The 20,815-nt window shown below is 38.5% G+C and overlaps 1 protein-coding gene across 5 annotated transcripts in view; it reads left to right on the top strand.

Moving 5' to 3' along the window:
* Positions 1 to 6,721, top strand: part of SYT14 (synaptotagmin 14) — a 175,146-nt gene extending 168,425 nt beyond the window's left edge. For 3 of the 5 annotated variants that reach the window (XM_074949324.1, XM_074949327.1, XM_074949322.1), the window contains 2 exons: positions 1,603 to 1,659; positions 2,843 to 6,721. In XM_074949324.1, coding sequence (XP_074805425.1) covers positions 1,603 to 1,659; positions 2,843 to 3,156 — 371 coding nt within the window. In that variant the 3' untranslated portion in view covers positions 3,157 to 6,721. The remainder of the gene's footprint in view (positions 1 to 1,602; positions 1,660 to 2,842) is intronic. The other 2 variants (XM_074949326.1, XM_074949323.1) reach the window with 1 other exon arrangement.
* Positions 6,722 to 20,815: the final 14,094 nt, after the last annotated feature.

The following is a 20,815-nucleotide window of genomic DNA, read 5'->3' as shown; positions in this document are numbered from 1 at the left end:
GGATTAGAGAGACAGGAAAGGCTGGAGAAAGGAGAGAGCGAGAGAGAGAGATGGGGAAACATGAAGGACCCAAAGACCCCAGATGAGGGAGAAGAGCAGAAGATGCATGGAGAGGTGGGGATCTCACAGGCAAGAGAGATGAGTGTGGAGAGGGACAATGGAAGTTTGAGTGAGGGGATGGAGGTGGAGATGTGAGAATCAAGGTAGGGGAGAGATGACCCTGGGTTCCCTTAGGGAAGAAAGAATAGGTAGCTGCCCCTGAAGGTGTTGGAGAGAGGGAATAAGCTACAGTTTCCTATAATACATTAGTGTACAAATTTTATGCAGATTAGATCTTGGGGGGTTTTATTTCTGGCAAGTCTGGCAGTGCCCTAATACTTTACTTTCTTTCATTTCCCAGTTATTGGGAATTACCTTATTATTTTATGTTTTGATTAGTATAATAATGAGGGCCTAATTCTATATGTGCAAACATGAGATCAGAGTTCTGTTGTTTCCATAAAGCTGAGATGTAATCTAATTTCTAGTTCTGATGTGAGTGCTAAAACACTCATGATCCCATAGAATCCCAGTTTCACCCATGGATCACAATGAGATTCAACTGTGAAAAGTAAGATTTTGTTCAGACATGACCCTTTTCGTAGATGAGGGATTGTGAACTCATGTAAATTTCTCAAAGTCCTTGCAAACCAAACCTGGAAGGGTTCCTGCATCTCTATTACTGTTATAAGAGTTGTAGTGAATTTATCAAACTACAGACTGAGCTGTACTAACAATCAGAGTTTGGAATTTGATCTGATATAGTACCTATAGTATAATTATCACTATAGTGTGATGAAGATGAGTGTACTAATCCTGATGAACTTTTATGTATTTTTAAAATTCCATTATAATTTAAAATTATAAAGTAGTGCATAAACTTTCATATAATAATTGTATGCATTAGTTTTAATTAATGAGTTGTTTAAATTTTAAACTAGAGATGGATCCACATTTGAATCCCAGGTCTGAGCATCTGTGAACTTTGCGGATGTTTAGATCAGTTTCACTTTGTGATTCAACTTCATCTCTGCTTCAGTCGCAAAGTAACATTAAATATAATGACTGATCAAGATCATTATACATTTATAGGATTAACTTTTCAGGTCAATAATCTTTCATTCTATTATTTGTAATATACTGAGCATAATTACTGTGTGTAGTCTTACTTAATATGCTGGAGTTTGCATGAAAAAGCATAAGGTTTGATAAAGAAGATACAGTGATATCAACCTAGTCTTTTATAACCTGATCACATGCATGATTCTTTCTATGTTCAATGTGCTTTAAATCCAATAACTATTAATATTAAGATCTCCCACTATTTAAGTGTAATTTTTTTGGTAAAGATTACACAATGAATGTACAAAATTCTCATTTCATGAAATTTTACCCAACAATCCTGTTGTTCAATCCTCTATCTGAACAGAACTGCTAAGGTTTTGTGTTCTTCCGCTCCAGTGAACAGTGTTTCCTCTTAAACTTTAACCTTTGACCCTCTCTCACCAAACTATTGACATCTGGTCATTATTTCTTTTACTGCTTTCCACCCCCTGTTGTCAGACGGACTGTTCTGTTGTCTAAAACACTTGATAGGTGGACAGGTTTATATAATCCGAGGTGAGTTCCTGTAGAGACTAATTGGATGTTGTCTTTTTCATGCAAAAGAGAACTTGCCAGCAGTAAAGCTGTCCACGGCTGTCCACCATGTAGTTTCCAAAATGTACATTTATTATCTGTGGCACTGTTAAAAGTAGTGGTAGCACGTATCTCTGATTATGGATGATGGTATTCAGAGTATCTAAAAAGTGAAAACATGCAATGAGCTGCTTTTTACACAAGCTCTAATCTTTTAATAATCTTCTTGTCATATATACGATAGGAATAAAAAAGCAGATTTTTTCAGACAATTATATACTTCTTAAAATGAGTAATAACTTTATGAAATACAAATGCTTATACAGTATGCAGGTGTCATGACAAACAAAAAAATACAGTTTTAAAAATAAAAGGCTTATCACTCAAATACTAAAACTCATGGTGTGTTAAATGCATTTTACAGTATATATTTTAAACATTACATCAGCATTTTGAAAGTATTTCCTAAAGCACTAGGCAAGCCACATCTTAAAGAACCATGTTAAATTGTGCAAAGATTATTTATTTTTCTCTCCAAAAACACATTAAATGTAATCTTGCATGAAACTAGGAACTACAAAAGAGCTGTAATCTGTTTTGTAAATATCCACCATTTAATACATTTGGCTACATTTTGGTCTTTAAATGTAAACAAAATCAAAAAGTCTTAAGTAAGAAACCACATCCATGCAGAGATTTTTTTTTAAAGCATTTCATCCTTAGCTGTTTTGATGTCATTGCTGCACACCAACATTCGTTTTTCCTCTTCATTAGTTGTCTTCATTCCACTTGTTTGTTCTTATTTTCTGAAAACTCAGTGATATGCTTTTCAGTGTTGTGGCTAGTTGAAGCTTGCTAAGTGTTAATGCTATACCAGTCTGCTTTGTGTAGAGACGTTGGGGGTGGTGGGGAAGAGAAGGATTATGAGGAATACCGTTAACTAAACTCATTAACATAGTGAAAATACCAGCTATGTCATTAGTGCAATAAAAATATTTTTGCTTACTTATCATCCTCTTCACGTTATAACTATGTATGTCCAAACTGAGCTATGTTCAGTCAACATGGTATACACCGTATCCTTACGTAGTATGTCGTTATATATCTCGTTAGCAAAAAGTCCTAGTCTAACAGCTAACATTCCAAAATGTTATTTATTTTGTAGATACATATGTTAAGTTAACACTGCTGAATTCCATGGGTCAGGAGATGTCCAAGTGCAAGACGTCCATCCGCCGAGGGCAGCCAAATCCAGTATACAAAGAAACCTTCATTTTTCAAGTGGCACTATTTCAGCTTTCAGATGTGACACTCATACTGTCTGTGTATAATAAACGCAGCATGAAACGAAAAGAGATGATAGGCTGGATTTCTCTAGGTCTCAACAGCTCAGGAGAAGAGGAACTAAATCACTGGACTGAAATGAAGGAATCCAAAGGACAACAAATATGTAGATGGCACTCATTACTAGAGTCTTAATAGGTAGTACCAAGGGTCAGTTGTGGTTCCAGGGAGTTCCATGTTTAACAAGACTGTCCCTTAGTCACCACTAAGAGATCTGTTATGGAAGTAACAAATTCAACATTCCACCTTAAAGATTGCACAGTGTGCGATGGAGCGGAACATTTTATACATTTTCTTCAATTAATTTGTCAGACACCTCACTAGTGTCACATTAAACCTTTCTGTACACAGACGAGATAGCAATCGCTCCATCCCCTTGATGCTTTCAGTACTGTTTGGTTTGGGATTATTTTCAATTTAGCAATTCAAATATATTTTATGTAAAAATCCCCAAATTATTATAAAATCCTCCTATCATCTTGGATTTTTTTAGTGCTCGTATATTTTAGTTTCTGACCTGCCAACATCCCGATTTAGAGACATTGGCCTTTAATACAAGAAACAAATTATTAAACTGTGACACAAGAAAACAAAACAACAACAAAAAATCACCACCACTTGGAAAGAAAGCTTAATAGTGAATATATTGCTATTTTAGATTGATTTTGTTTTTTACGCACTTAGTTGCATTAACTTTTCATTTCTGATGTGAAATTAGTTTGAAAAACTCTAGCATTCAGTGGAATCAGGTGAACTTTGACATAAAATAAATGTTTCTTCAATCTGTGATAGGAACAAGCTCCACATTGTGGCATAAATTGGGTTTTTCCCCATTTGCCTGTGCTGGTGCCTAACCCAAAGAGACCAGATCACTGTTCTGGTCCCTTGCAAGTCTGTTGAGACAGGTTGTACTGTAAAACTATGTAACTTTCTGTTGAAAGCACTTCCTGTATTCATGTATTCCAATATAGGAAGCTCCTAGAGCGCGAGTTTACTAAAAATATCTTTTCATTAAACCAATTGATATGCATTTCTTTAAAATGTTAATATTGTGAAGATTATGTTGAAAGATCACAGAAGAAACAGTAGTAGTTAAACTGCTAAGGCAAAGGACCAGTTCTATGACTTTGGGGAAAAGAAAGATATTTTTGTTTCCATGGCTGGTCATGTGAATTGCAGAGCTTCAAGAACCATAATTTCTAGTCTTGTTGGAGGACGAACACAGGGATCTAGAAGAGAGTTATTTCCTCTCTATTTTCCAGGTGGCAGAGAGAAATAGGGCTAACCCCTGAGTTGTCAGGGCTTGCATGGAACATTGAACTCCCAAATGTATGGGTCCATTTGCTCTGCATGTATTTAACTCTGGCACGGTTGGCTTCATAGCAACATCATGGTAAAAAAAGAAAAAGCTGCAGCATAATGGACAAATTTTGCCTTTGGATATGTACCCACAACTTCCACTGACATCAGAGAGGTGTGGATGTGTGTAGAGCTGAGGTTTGGGCCTAAGTACCGTAAGTACAGTAGAGTCTCACTAATTCACACTGACGGCCAGATCCAATTCAGATTACTAAATATTGTGGATTATTGAGTCAGTAATGACACCGGTTTTAAAAAAAAAAAGAGTCAGGATTCTCAAAATGTATTTTTTTATTTATTACGATAATTTTCATTTCATCTTAATTGCTACTCTACCATATGTGAGCAAACATACCAAAGTTTATTTCTTAAAAGTAATTAAGTCTTACTAATGTGAGACCCCCCCCAGTGCAGCATTAACTGAGAAGGAGGGTGCGATCGCTGTATTATTTTTGGTGAGAATTATTGATGTTGTAGTGAATTTGGGTAAAGAAAGAAACTCTTTCTTGTTACCTCTGAACAGTTCAACCTTTGGGATACAAAGACCGTCAGGTACTGTGTGATTGCATACAGCAAGTGTATAAACTTAAAGATATATCATGTGACTCTCAGATACTCACAATACTTAAATGATTTCATAACCCCTTTCCTAAGAAATCTCCAGTTACAGTTTTCAATTGATGTTATTTCGTGCCTTTCATATCACACTAGTTGAAGCTGCTAATACAAACGGATGGTTGTATTTACAGAACTGGGCCTTCAATTTTTATTGGCTTAAGGATTTCTCAGAACATTGCCACAGGAATTTTCTTTCCTGTCTTGCATGTTGTTTTTTATGTAAGGCACAATAAATTTCATTTTGGTAATTCAAACATCCAAGAACTTTGATTAGCCAGAAACATTGTAAGTAGCAGTACAGTATAAAGTGTTCCTTCCAGTTCTGTTTGTTGCTCAGTTTGTGAGGTGCAACTTCAAACTCGTAAATGTTTAAATAAAAATATACGTTAATTTTATGTAAATAAGAAAAACCACCTCAATTTCCCCAGCTCATTTTGGTTTCACTTACAATAGACAAACTTATTTACTGAGTTACTACCAGGAAATATGTCATACGTAACCTCTCAAGGGTCATAAACCACTTATATTTGTGAATATTTTGAAGCAGTCTTCTAAGATCAAATATTGTCTGTCAAGGGTTGTCTCTTGTACAGGTTTCACTGTATAAAGTGGTCTACAGTATTTTACAGTAACTACTGAACAAGATAATTCCATTGCAGAGCATGGAAGATCTCAGGTCACCACAGACTATATTACAAATTAAACTTGGTGAGTCTGTAACCTGGAAAAGGAACCCAAACTACACTAAATGATGTGAGCAATCAAATTCCTTTTGAAAAGTGATATTGTTTAGGAATGACATTTTCATATATTAACAATTCTGACATATAAGACATTAACATATTAATTTAAACAAAACATGTCTAGATGCATGTTGAGTACTAATAATCTAACCAGATTATTTTTGTTAGATCGTGATGCTTTTCCAAGATTTTCATATATGATTTTCATAGACTCCAGATTCAACAAGCGTATCACAAAGTTAAAGGTCTTACTTATTTAGGCTCATGCAGTATAAATGTATATGAAGAGCTTAAAGGAATTTCTAATTTTACATGGACATCATATACAGGTAATAGAATGTGGTCAGATGTTTTTGTCTTTCAAAACTAATCACATCATCATCCACTGGAATTCACATGGGAATTTTTATAAATTGGTGGTAGCACTGGTAACTGCTATGTTGTTCTTTATTCCCAGGTCAGTGTTATGACTTGTGGTTTTGCTGGGGTTTTTGTTTTGTTAATTGCTTAATGTGAATCTACACTCCCATATTCTAAATCTGCCTTTAGATAAAGCTTTGCGCAAACCTTACCCCAGTGGCTGATGCACAGAGTCTTTTGTATGCATTCAAATAGAACAACCCTCAACCAAGGAACAGACAATCCAAAGAACAAAAACCCTGGTATGTAGGAGAAAGAAATCAGAACAGGGGCTTTGTGCTGGCCTCAAAATTGTGCATGATTCTATTTTCTCTTGATTTTTTCTGTTGTTGTTTACCCTTCAGACTTCTGTTTTAAAGATACAGTCAGCCCTTATAAGAATTTATCAAATGATTAAATTATTTTTCTCCTGTATATCAGGATTCCACAGAGATTACAATCCTTGAACTGATACTGGTTTTTGTTACAACACCGCAATGGTTTTTTACCCCTTGGGTTGACATAAACCAGCAAGGTTTCTTGGAGAAACTACACTTAAAAGGAAAGGAGTACTTGTGGCACCTTAGAGAATACAGCTCACGAAAGCTTATGCTCAAATAAATTGGTTAGTCTCTAAGATGCCACAAGTACTCCTTTTCTTTTTGTGAATACAGACTAACACGGCTGTTACTCTGAAACCTACACTTAAAAGGATTTTCTATCTTTTCTGCAATATATATACCTACATATTTGAAAAAAGGATTAAAATCTTCCATACTATATATGGCTCCTTACAAATAGGATTACAAAAGTGAAAGAGAATGATTGGCTCCATACTTGAATTTGCACAAAAGATTAAGGGCCAGATTGTGACATAACCGGCCAATACGAGGGAATATGAAGTTACCAGGTGCCCTATTACTCCCCTGCACTGGCCAGTAATATAGCAGTGCAAGAGGGAGGACAGCCTCCTGTGCAGGTGGGTGGGGAGTGGACAGAGCCTTGGCTCCATTCCCCCATTTGCCAGCCAGAACATGCTCTGGGGAGAGTGAATCTGTGCCAGGTATAGGACTGGTGCAGAGAACTTCGCCCTGAGCAAGAGGGGACATGGCACGTGCAGTCACCGTCTGGTTCCCAGGCTGCTCCTGCGGCAGCACATCTACATGCTGTCCCTTGTGCTGGGCTTGTGGCAAAGCCACAGTTCAGCCTTAAAGTAGGGTCTAGCTTCTTGGCTGACCAGCAGCTGAGGATTTGCTGGCATGCAAGAGCTACGGATTCAGCTACTTGACAGATGCAGCATAGTTGCTAAACATAATTAAAATCCTCAGAGCATATTAATAAAATGAAGGTTCAAAATACAGTGATTACTGGAAATTAAGGCATGCCCTTTTACTGGTGTGTCAGGCTCTATTTATCAGCTGAACAAGTCCATAGGCTATAATGGAGTCGGCGAGAGTACCCAGACCACCGACTGGTTTTATTGCAGGTACTATAGAAGAGGACAGTTTTTCAGCACTTTAGAGACTTTCACCCATAAACTCTTGCAATCATTCCTATTGGCTACAACAGTGCCTGTTTTTATTATTTTCCCGCCTGACACTTTTGGGGCGGTTTCTTTTTTTTCCTACCTCCCCCACTTTGTGTTTCTGTATTAGTCTGTCCATTCTCTGCCCTCACTAAGGGGCCTGGTCCTGTGAGATGGTAGGCACCCTCAACTTCTGTTGTCCTCAGCCACTTGCCTTTGACAGCGAGGGCACTCGGCACCTCTTATCACAAGGCACTGAAGTGGAGTGCAAAATAAGGCAATTGACTCAATTTTGGGTGCCTTGCACCATTAGAGTTGGTAGACGACCTGTACTCAACAAACATTATGTTTTTTAAAAATTGTCTCCCAAACTAAAACCAAATAATCTCTGTTACTATGATTCAGTCATCCCCCTACATTATGACTACCTTTTAGATCATTGTTGTGAATTTCCCTTTCTTTTATATATACTACCCTTGTAGCTTACTGCTGGTGAAATACAAAGTCATGAGAACTTCCACAAAGAGATGAAAGGATGGAATTTGGAAAAACTCTATCTTTTAATACAATAAAAACTCCCATTGAGAGCAGGATCAGACTCTTTACCTATCCATCACACTTGTCTGCAGGAATGCAGTCTTGTCTAAAGCAGTTCTCTAATATTATGGCATGTCAGTAAATACTCCTGGGGGAATTCTGCGCCACTGTGCAATGCAGAATGTTGCATAAATTAATGTTGTGCATGCAGAATTTTCTTTCCCCCTCCCCCTCCCCCGAAATGGGCTGCAGAAATGTTGGCTGCCACTAGGGGCCACAGGACCCGGCAGAGCCTTGCTCACAAATAGAAGACAAGGCCAGGGGAGGGGAGGGAGAGGGACCTGGAGGGTTCCCAGCAGTTGCAGTTCCCAGCACAGCCTGAAGGAAGGAGATGGCAGTGCACAGGAAACTCCATGCAAGCCCAGGACCCAGCATCAAGCTGTTTCTCCCTCTGGATCCCTGGGCTCTAAGAGGGTAGGGTCTGTGAGTGTCTGGGTCAATGGCAGGGAGCTAGCAGCTGGTCTCTAGGAGAGAGGGGGTGTGAGTGTTTGGGCTGGGGAGGCCCCGCAGCGGGCGTCTGGGGGGAGAGGGTGTGTGAGTCGTCTGGTGGGGGGGGCTCCAGCTGCGAGGAAGGGGATATGAATATCTGGGCTGGGTGGGCCATGGCTGGGCTCTGGGGGGTAGGGGGTGTGCGTGTCTGGCCCCCTGACTAGGCTCTGGGGGAGGGAAGGGGGCAGAGAAGCAGGAACTGGGAATTGTCATAGGGGTTTCTTTAACTCTATATTCCTGGGGGAGTTTTTTGTGTGTCTGTATTGTGACAGCCATATTTGCTGACATGTATTTTGAAATAAATTACCAAAATAATTGAAACTGGCATGATTATATAGTGTTATTTTGACCAATAAAATTTGCAGAATTTTAAAATATGTGCAGAATTTTTAATTTTTTGGCGCAGAATTCCCCAGGAGTAAGTAAAGCAGACTATCCTCTCTCCTTATGTTGAATTTTCAGTAAGAGCTAGACATTTATATACCCTACGGGTTCTATTCGCCTATTGAAATGCATGCCTAACTCCTATTAATGTTAATGAGAGGAACTCACAGACATTAACAGGAGAATTGACCCAAACCCAAAAGAGTAATAGGATCATCAGATTAGAGCACTGATATACCATGGTACCTGCAACACAACCAAATGTGATTTCAATTATGAATGGAGGTAAAAGCCAATTATCAGGAGACCGTTTGAGTCTCAAATTTAAGTATTTAAATAATCTTTTTCTCCCCTCTTTGGTTCTATTTGTTCCAACTTCTGGATTCTTTCTTTTACTTTAGCATTAACTTAAGATTTAATAAAAATGGTCCACACATATTTTGATTGTTTTAACTGTAGCATTCAGAAAAGTACAGTGCTAAAGTAAACTGCCCCAGGAATGTATTATATCTTGTAATCTCTTAAATCTGTTACCAGGTTTTGTAACATACTGTAGGTAGATGTTTTGTTTTTGGTGGTATTTTTTGTGGGGAAGATCCATGGAAGCATTTGCTTGTCACTGAATGAATGCCTGATAAAATGATGTCAGCAAAGAGTATGAGAATTAAAAATAAGTTTGACAGCATTAAACAGCCTTTTGTTGTATGGGTCAAATTCTGCTCTCAGAAGAAAGTCTAGTCCCTGGATCCCAGACATAGGAAAACCAATGCTGTGTTGATGTGCAGTGGGGGCAGGATTTGTGGGGGCTACACTACTTAAAAGGCACACTTTGCTCTATGGGTCCCAACACACCCTATTTAAGGGATGTGGGAGGGGTAGAGGTCATGGACTTGCTGTGGTGTGTACCACTGGCTGTTGCCTCCTCTTGACTGGTGGGGATTACTGCAATCTTACAGCCTTACTGCTACCCCTCTGTACCCTAGGAGCTGGAATTCTTCCCTGCCATAGGCCCTGTAGAACCTCTTCAGGCTCAGCTACTATTTAGATCTAAGTTACAGCCTTGTAAATATGGCCTTCAATGAAGTTACTTCTTATTTAAAATGGTGTGACTGAGTGCATAACTTGGCCCTATATAAATATTGTGTCTGAGTCCCTCCATGAACAGTGCTAGCTTCTGTTAGTGCAACCCAGACCGTGAGTTCCTAGGGAGCTCCAGCCATCAACTAAAGCTGCCCAGCCATGGCAGAAACCTGTTGGAGGGAGAATGGCAGCAGTACTATCACCTGCCCTCCAACAAGGATGAGTAGCTCCTGGGTGCAGGGGGGGATGTAATTTGTACCTCCCCTTTCCTCTTGTGTCCATGGAGATGAATCTGGCCCACTGCATCCAGTTAACTGTTGTAGTGTGCTGTCCAAAATCCTACATCCATCCATTATATACCTAGAGTGGACTGATTTATAACTTTTGATTGATTTCCAAAATATAAACTTATACAAACTTGTAAGAATCTGCCAAATGAGCTAGAAACATTAGTGTGGCATTGGGATACAGGGAAATTTCTAAGACATGGTACAGTCAGGAGCTGAACTTTGAACAAGTTTTGATAGTCAGTTTTGATATGGTTCATTATGATATTTTAAGAAAATTTCTAAAGCAGTTTGAATGTTTTAAGAAATATTAAAAAAATAAAAAGCAACGCTCTTTTATTACAATACAGCTAGTTTGCTGTCCTTTCCAGTAAACCACAAGGTTCATTAATGCTTGGAACTGTTTCATTTATTACAACTGTTTTTAATGTAATTTTCCTGACCAAGTGTAATTAGGGAAATCTTTTATTTACTTTTTCCCTTTCTTTGCTTGTTTTAAGGAGAGGCTTTTCCCAATACAGTATATATACTTTCTTACAGAGCTTTCTTATCTATTTTTATAAAAACTGATCTAACAATGTAAAGTTAAATGCTCTATGAGCAAAGCTACATCTCTGATAACCAATCTAAAGTGCTGTACTAATGATTAAGGGCCGGAACCTACTGCCCCTACTCAGGGTCTGATTCTGCCACACTTCTTCATGTTGAGTAGAACCTTACTGCACAAGTACGTCCACCGGTTTCAGCGAGACCACTCACAGAGCAAGGTGCATGACTAACAGTGGCAGAACTGAGCCCTCAGTGAGCAGTCCTATTGACTTCAACGGGACTTCTCCCACAAAAAAGGGATGCAGGGTCTGCCCCGTAATTGTGGTTATAGATTATCGTTCCCTTCATCTTAAATGATATCAAACTTGTGTGCTGGTGACTATAAACTAATAATTAATCTTTCTTAGTGAATTCAAATACTGTATTGAATTATGCTGTTAGCCAGATTATTAAAATGTGTTTATTTCACATTGTAATTCGTTCTTTCATTAAAATATATAAAAATATGGGTTTGTGAAGGAGTATTTGTATGGAGAGAGCACACCGCCACCAAATTTTATATGAGTGTATTAAATATACAGTATGTAGCATTTTATTCACATACTTTTATACTGCCTGTATACCACTGTTACACTCGATGCCTTGTTTCTTTTGTATAAAACTAATATGTAGAGAAACTGATGTTATCATGTATAAACAATGTCACTGTAATTTGAGAAATGTCTTAACCAGATTATTTCTAGTACAGAAGGTTTTAAATGGCAGGTCAATTTAACATAGCACATTTTCTTGAGAGGTTAAAAGTTGTCCCTCTTCCTTTCTCAGCTGCATCCCAAGAAACTTCTTCACGTGATTGTTTGTACTTAACAGACTGTCGTGTCTGATGTTAGTCACATGGTGTTAACCAAAGAACCAGCCCTGTTTCTAATTCATTGGACAAATAACTTTGGGGCTTGATATCATAGAATTACTGAAGTGACAATATGGATCTCATTGAACTAATATAAAATTGACATATATAAATGTGATTCACCGCTGGGAATAGAAGATTTTTTTTTCTGACTAGCTGTACATTATTGTATCAGTAGCAAAACATTTGATTTGTATCTGTATGTGTGTGTTAATCAAATGTGCCCACAAAGCAAACAAAAATACAAATAAACAGTGCAGACATATTTTACCCCCATTTAATGCCTGTGTTAGGAGTGTACAACTTCAAGAAGCCTGGTAATTTCAAGCCTATTCCTGTCTGAAGCCCTGATAGCATAATGTAGCTGTATACCTGTACTGCCCTTACCAAGACAAATCCATATCATACTAAACATACATCTGGTTAATATTCATAATATAACAAAATCTCCAACCATTATGTTTCCCTTTTAAATTCTTTTCATTAGATGATTCGTCTATAAAGTTACAGGGTTTTCATCTTCCATTTTCTTCTATCATTGCAAATTGTTTGCACTCCCTTAACAAAGACTTATGACAACAAAAGCAATTTAAGAGAACATACCATACTTTCCAAGTCTTATTCAGCACATGAAAAAGAATTTTAAATATCAGACTATAAAAATGACAGAAATTAAAATCAGTACATTCTGATCAAGAAACTGACAGCCTTTCAACCCATAATTCCATGAATTAACCAGAAGCCTTCTTGATTAACTTTTTTGAAGTGAAACATCAATGCCCAATTAAGTGATTTGGGGTTTTCCCCCTTCCTAAAAAGGGCTATCTTTTTTGTTGACACTAGAAATGGAAACATAAAGAACTCTTCATCTTTATGCTTTGATCTCCAGCTAGAAACAAGGACTCTAAACTGACACCTGAAACTGAATTTGCCCTTTATTATCAAAGTTTCTTGCCCATCTTTTCCTTTGTTATATTTTAGGTCAAATAAACAGAAATTAGCATTCTCTGTAAATCAGTTGTTTTATATTCTGACAGTAACAAAAAATGAATGACTCCTTTTTCAACTACTCACATGATTTATTAGATATTTAGGACTTTGAAAAAGATATTGTCGAGATGAAGACTCCTTTTCTCATAGCATTTCAGCTGGATGTAGACAAAAATGGAGTTCTAGCAGTGACTGTGCAGCTCTGCATATCATGTATCAAATTGTGGGGTGTTAGTAATATTTTATGTTGGAGAAGGATTTATAATTAAATGTCACGCTTTATCACAGTATCTCAAATTGAGTGTTGTCAGAAATTTTTTGTTTTGTTTTCCTTTCCTTATCATTAGCGAGCTAAAAACTACTTTACGATTTGATACTTGCTTACAGTAAGCCTAAACCTCTCCAATGTGCATAAAAAGTTACTGCTGTCAAGTTGTCTTTTTATAAAAAGCAGAAGAGGTTCCAGCATGTCTGTTGCTGCTAAAATAGACGTTTCCTGGTTTCAGAAAAAGGGTTTACGGAAAATTTCCATCATGTATTTGTAGGTATACCCGTACCCATAAACACACACAACTCAAACTCATCAATTAGCTGTGAACGGGTCCATAAGATACAGTTCGTGTAGATACGACAGCTTTAAGGCTGTTATTCACATGCTTGAGACTGTGTAGTTAAGGATTTATAATTTTTGTCTACCTTCTCTCTCTCTCTTTGTGTTTCTATTGATCACTATGTAAACCATTTTTGCTAAGTCCTGGATTTGCATGGGTATCCTTTGTTAATTAAAAAGCATTCAAGGAATCCAACCTTTCACATCTGAACCTTAATCACTGGAAAATATTTGAAAGAAAAATGCGTTGCAGAAGCTAATTAGGTTTCTTTTACCTTGGAATTCACTGGGTCTTGTGTAAAGAACCCCACTATTTAGCAAATAGTACTAGCAGGCTGACAGTTCTATGGAGTCTGCGTTTTAGGGAAAGTATGAGATCTTAATTTCCTGAAGCTGAATCTGGACACAACGCACCCCCTTTTGTGCTATTTCCGAGCTTTTTAAAGAGTTCCCTCAGTTCCTTTTGGAAGCTCTCATAGGCTCTGCCTGTGTCTTGAATCTTCTAACTACAGAATTTTTAAAGCCCAGTGGTACCGTATATCCTCCAAATGCAAATAAAGGGACATTCAGGTGACTATTCTGATTGGCCTCCAAAAAAGGCTCCCATAGCATTTTGTAGACCTCATCTAGATGTCTGTGAATTTATTCTACCTACAGATTTCACAGAACAGCTGTATGCTTAACTTATAGGAAGTTTTTAAAAGACAGAGTTAAATAACCTAAGCTAGTTGGGGTTTGGCTCAAACATTTTACCGATGGTTACACTTTCAATAACACACACACACAAGTGCTCTACAGCACTCTCTCTAGTGATTTTTGTTATGCACATTAGAACAAAACTTCTGGAGCCATCACAATAGCTCTGCTTTAGAAAGTGTGGGAGTACATACTTTTTAATCATGGGGTTCTACCAAAACTACATACATGCAAAAAATAAAACAAAACAATTGATTAGTTAAAATGTTTAAAATGAAACAAAACCAAAATTTTCCCTACCCAAAAGATAGGAAAACTTAATATAGGGAGCCCTGTTGTTCTCTCCAGTTCTGCAGGTGGAAGTGGCACAATCCTGGCAGCTTGGGCCAGGAGAGAGTGCAGAAGGGGGAAAGCGTCTCTGCTGTACCATTCCTCATTTCCCAGACCCCACAGCATCATCATCTCAGCCCACAGGACTTCTGCAAGTATGTTAATGTTGATCTTGTCAGTGTTAATGCTGAAATTTTCCAAAACTTGTGTGAGTGCAAGTGGCCTGTTACTCCACGTGAAGTTTGGTGCATGTTTTGGGATAAAGAGCTTTTCAGAACGACTATGAGTCCTGCCCAAGCCCTCTGCACAACCTAGCCATCAGACATGCACTACCTTTGCCGGAGAAGGCATATGTAAATGCTTTCCCCCAGCAAATGAGGATGAGGAGTGCTTGGGAGCAAGAAGGGGTTATAGAACCAAGTGGTGGTGGACGACCTTGGAAAGCAGACCAGCAGCCAGTGGGGGAACGTAGCCCTGGGCCATCATAGAGGATGATAGCCGGCAACGTTGCAGGTGAGTAGTGTATGAAAAATTAGTAGTAGAAAAAAGTATTACAAATACTAAACATACAGTAAGTAATGTGGTTTTTATTAGATCACACAGCTGGTGTATCAACCAATTTTCACAGCTGGCAGGGGGATAATGTGCTCAGTAGGACATGTGCATGGGATGGGATTGTGCATTGGTTATTGGCTCCCTTCCTTTTTGGCATATGGGAAGAAAAGAGGACAGGTGGTTCAAATTGCAGCGTAGCTTTCTCATGCCTTTAGCCATCTACTATAAGAACAAACTATTATCATTATTGTATTTATTAATAAAAGTTTGGCCTTGGGTTCATAATTGCACATAATCTGTGATATAAAATCTACGACGATGTGATCATGTGACCCATTATATTCCTGTAAGTTAAGTATAAAGAAAAAAGAAAATTTAAGATGCTCTGAAAATACGTAAGGCTGAGAATTGGAAAAGTTTCATGATGCAGTGAATAAAAAATTCAGAATGAAAGCTGTTGGTTTACATGTGTTCAATTTAAATATCTTCATCACTGCCGCGAGTGATGATCATGAATAGGGTGTGTATTGTCCTCCATGGACCAAGTTCTGCCCTCAGTTACATCTGTGCATTCTCCTATGGACAGTGGGATTACATGGATGTAACAGAGCAGAATTACATGGTACTGCTCATGATCATTGAATACCTCTGTGTACAGTACTAGCGATAGCTATACACAGATCTTATCAGACACAACTTCGTTTACTTCTGATAAACTTACAGATATACCTTCTATTTGGGAAAGGATTAAACTGTCACACCATTTTATTCATGTGATGGATTCCAAGATAGTCTTTTTAAAATAGCAAATTACTTGGCTCCAGATACTCTGGTGAATAAGGGCTATTTAGTATTTTCTTGCTGTCCAAATTTGTAGCATATTCTTTTCTCTCTAGTGTTTGGATTTTTACACTCCACTGGGTGCAGTTCTACTTTAATGCTTGTCACTTGATATATATTATATATTTAATTTTACTTGTAAATTTATACCCCTCCTTCCCAAAAAATAATAAAGGAGATGCTACATTTTCTTGCCTAATTATTTTGAATAGCTAGTTTTCAACATGGTAATCCTAAAAACAAATTTATTTTTGGATCAGCATGAAAAACATTATGATGGAAGGAAATAAATGAGACTAAAAAAGATGTGTGGATGAAATCAAATGTCATCAGCTAAAATCATATAATAAATAAATTGACTATTAGATAAATTATTTATTAAAACAAGACCTTAATAGGGTTATGTGTTGTGAGCATAGTTTACAGTGGTTTGTTTTCCACTTAATTAGAAGCCTTACGTTTCATCTTATTAATAATAAAAATTCTCTTGTCAAAGTGGGTAAGATCATATTGACACTAAGATGTACATTTTTAAGGCAGGAGTGAATAGTGCCTTTTAAATAATTTCATTACACCATGCAAAAGGCCATATTCTGCTCTCAATTTTGACAGTGTAAATCCAGAGTAGTTCCTAACACAGCCTAGGGCCAATATGCCTTGCGCCTATTTGGGAGTGACCACTTCTAGAGCTGTAATAGTTCAGTCTCTATGGCCCATTCAGTCCTCATCCTCTGCTGTGAATACAACCAAGTTGAGAATTCGGGGGATAGACAGGTTTATGTAGCATCTTATTTCAAGCATGCAGGAACTCAACTGCACTTCACAGAAGTAAAGCAAAAGTTTACTATGAAAACCGGAACAAGCATCATGATGGCTTGCTAGCTAATATATACTGTAATTTCTAAAAGCTGTGTATGTCCTTTAAAATGATTTGAAGATGCTAATCTAGTTCCTTCAGGAATACTGATATGATGTGAGCATGGTGTGGGCTGTCAGTTTGAGCATGGAAATGGGAATAGGAGCACCTCGGTTCTAATGCCAGCTCTGACACTGACTGGCTCTCAGGTAGATTGCTTTAGCCCTGCTTCTGCTCCCATTGGCGGCAATGGGAATTTTGTCAATGAGAACAGAATGCCAGCCCTAAATTCCCTGCCTCAGTGTATTTATTTGTAAAACAGAAATAATTATACTTTCTTATCTCAAAGGTTAATAACAAGAGAGTGTGTGAAGTGTTTGTACATGAAAGCTAATGTATAAGTGCTATTATATAAAAAAGTAGTGTATATCCTGCATTTACTTATACCTAAGAAGACACAATATAAGTAAGCTTAATTTCCACCATGTTAAATAGATCAGTATAGGATCTCTCAGTAATCCTCAATATAATCAAGAATCATAAATAAAATTACTGTATGATTCCTACCATGTTAATTTGGACAGGTTTTTTACCTTGAAGCCTCCTGCCTGTAAGGAATCCATCTAGACCTTTATGGAAAGGTCCTATAAAAATAGGGATAAAATCAACAGAAATGTAATTGGGTTTGACAGAAATTGCTCTTAAATACCTATAGAAAGATATTCTTTCTATAGTTGTTTGTAGTGTTGTTGTAGCCATGTCGGTCCCAGGATATTAGACCAATAAGGTGGGTGAGGTAATATCTTTTATGGGACCAACTTTTGTTGGTGAGAGAGACAAGCTTTTGAGCCCCACAGAGCTGCTCTTCAGATCTGGGAAGGTATTCAGAGTCTTACAGCTAAACACCAGATGGAATAATAGATTGTTTAGCACAAGGAATTAACATGTTGTAAGAGACCATTGCAGGTGAAGTGGGCAGTTAACACCTCTGCAATGACAGGACAAAGGTTTGGTGGGTTATAAATTGTTGCCATGAGCCATGAATCCATAGGCGTTGATTCCGTGGGTGCTCCGGGGCTGAAGCACCCACAGGGGAAAATGTGAGTGCTCAGCACCCATGGACGGCTCCTCTATCAACTCCTCCCCCTCCCCCAGCACCTCCCTCCCACCAGCAAGCCCTGCTGATCTGCATCTTCCCTCCCTCCCAGCACCTCCCACCCGCTGTGGATCAGCTGTTTCGCAGTGTGCGGGAGGAGCGAGGGCAGGTCACGCATGGTTTAAGGGGAAGAGCGGGGCAGGCAGAGGCGGGGTGGGGGCTTGGGGGAAGGGAAAGAGTGGGGGTCACGCACCCCCCAGGAAAGAACACAGTCAGTGCCTGTGCATGAATCCAGTGTCTCTATTCAGGCCATGATTTTTAGTGTCTAACAAAAAGTCAGGAACGTGAGCTCCCAGGCTCATCTTTTGAAGGTGCTGTGCAGCTCTCCTTGGAGGATGAGGACTCGGAGGTCAGATATGGAGAGATCGCTTTGGGAAAAGTGTTCACCCACAGGTGATCTGGTGTTTTTGTCTTTTATCGTTTTTCTGTCTGAATTCATTCAGAATGTTGTGGTTGGTTTCACCCACCTAGTTGTTGTTGGGGCTTTTATTGGGTCTCTGGATGAGGTACACTACGTGTTGCTATCGGCATGTGTAGGACCCATAGATCTTGAGAGGCGAGTTGGGGAAAGGGTTATTGAACATCGAAGTAGTGGAGCTATTTCTGCAGATTTTGCATCTGTTGTTATGGCGTGGCCTGGTACTTTTCCCAGACCTGAAGAAGAGCTCTGTGTAAGCTAGAAAACTTGACTCTTTTACCAGCAGAAGTTATTCTCACCCACTTTGTCATTCTTTCTATAGGTTTTTGACTTGGATGTCTACAGCTGGGATAGAATTCTCTATTCAGTTTTACGCACTGCTGCAAAGAGTGTATACAATGATTAACATTTTAATTAAATTCTATGTGACCTCTCTCGGAAGAGGTCTTCCAACCCTTAAACATTAAAAATAAAAATTGCTGATTATTTTCATGGGGCTAGATCAGGCATAGTCAATTATTTTTTGTAAAGGTCCAAATTTCTTGGTCAATGTCCAGACTCCAGAGAAACTAATAAAAAATACCAATGATAATAAGTAAATAAAAAGCACCTGGCAGTCTGGATTGGCCCATGGTTTGCCTATTGACTACCCCTGGGCTAGACTGTTCTGTGAGAATTGTTTCACAGAAGGGCTGTCTACACAAGTAAGCTTAATTTCCACCATGTTAAATAGATCAGTATAGGATCTCTCAGTAATCCTCAGTATAATCAAGAATCATAAATAAAATTACTGTATGATTCCTACCATGTTAATTTGGACAGGTTTTTACCTTGAAGCCTCCTGCCTGTAAGGAATCCATCTAGACCTTTATGGAAAGGCTGTCTGTCTCCCCTTTCCTGTGCTGGGATCCTAGGGAGAGTACTTTGGGAATTGGGGGGTAATACAGCATGGAGTGGGGGCTCCAGTGGAGCTGCACTACTGGGAAGCAGGAGGAGATAGGGGAACTTTGAAGCTAATTTGAGGGCAGAAGCTTCCAGATGATCCCCTGAGATCCAAATATGCTAGAGCCCAAACCGGCTAATCTCTCATAGAGATTTTCTCCCCTGCCTCCTTCCAAGTGTCTTCTGCAGGATGGGGTGATCTGGCCTGGGGCAAAGACTTTTAATGGCAGAAATATTTTAAGGAATGATTTTTCTCTTGGTCTATATCCTACCCTGTCTAATTATGCATAAAATTTCACTGTAAGTTTTCTCAAAGGGTAGATATGCTGCATAAGATCTATTACAACAAAAGTGTGAAGTGCAGAATACACTTACTGTTCATTGTCATTCTAGGTAATCCAAATTAAATGTAATTTGCAAATGCAGCAATCAAAAGAACAAAAGCTATAAAATGATGCAATGAAATTTACAATGCATATCTCCAGGAACACTGCATGACAAACATTTATTGAGGGCATGAAAAGTAGAAGTGATACAGTATATAAATATTTTACACATTTTTTTAAAACCTCAGTTTAAAATGTCATGAAGGTGTGTATTTGCATCTCCTTCACTTACACCTATCTATGCTACTGTTTGTTATGGATTTCTGAGCAAGACCATGGGTAGAGTCTCCTCTGGCTACTCTGCTAGGTACAATGTGCCCTTTAATAATAAACAAAATGCTTTCATTTCTATATTGCCTTTCATCTGAGGATCTCTAAGCATTTTCCAAACACTAATTAACCCGCAAAACACCCTGGGAAGTAGATAATGAATATACAAAGATCATTTCACCCACCCCCACAATGCAGCCAGTTCTAGTTTGGACCATAGAAGCTTCCTAATAGTATACAGCAGTTCTGCATAACAGTTTGGGGGAAGAAGTGATGACACATATCACATCAACTGAAATATCAGGGGAAATATAGGTTGGTAAATGGAGTTGGAATTTAGCCAGAGCATTGGAGTTAACACATCTACTCTTATAAAACACGCCAGGGGATCTTTAATGAACACAAGCAACCAAGATCTTAGTATTACATCTTATTCAAAAGATGGCACCTCTAGTGTTCCCTATCATCATCATTCTAGAGCACTGATTCCAGGCAGGCTGAAAGACGACTGCCACCTACTGAGTCCCCAGTATCACTTTCTGCAGCACCAACATAGATGTGAATTGGCCTCTAGGAGGAGTAGCTGGGGCCTGTACTTTAATAATAACCCTCTTATTAATACTGAGGAATAGCTACTTAGTAACTTAATAGGTCAGACACAGATGAATGGTTAATTTGCTTCCTTTGTAACCTGGAAACCCTGTTTGTTCCCAGAATGATTTTATATCAGGCTGTTGCCCGGACAGAGTATATCTCAGGAAAGATCTCTCTAGCCTTGTTGCTTCCCTTCTGGGAGGAATGATGT

The sequence above is a fragment of the Natator depressus genome, chromosome 3 (assembly GCF_965152275.1).
Source record: "Natator depressus isolate rNatDep1 chromosome 3, rNatDep2.hap1, whole genome shotgun sequence".
In the NCBI taxonomy this organism is placed as follows: domain Eukaryota; kingdom Metazoa; phylum Chordata; order Testudines; family Cheloniidae; genus Natator; species Natator depressus.
The sequence above is the reverse complement of the archived record's forward strand: the minus strand, read 5'-3'. Positions and strand labels throughout refer to the sequence as shown.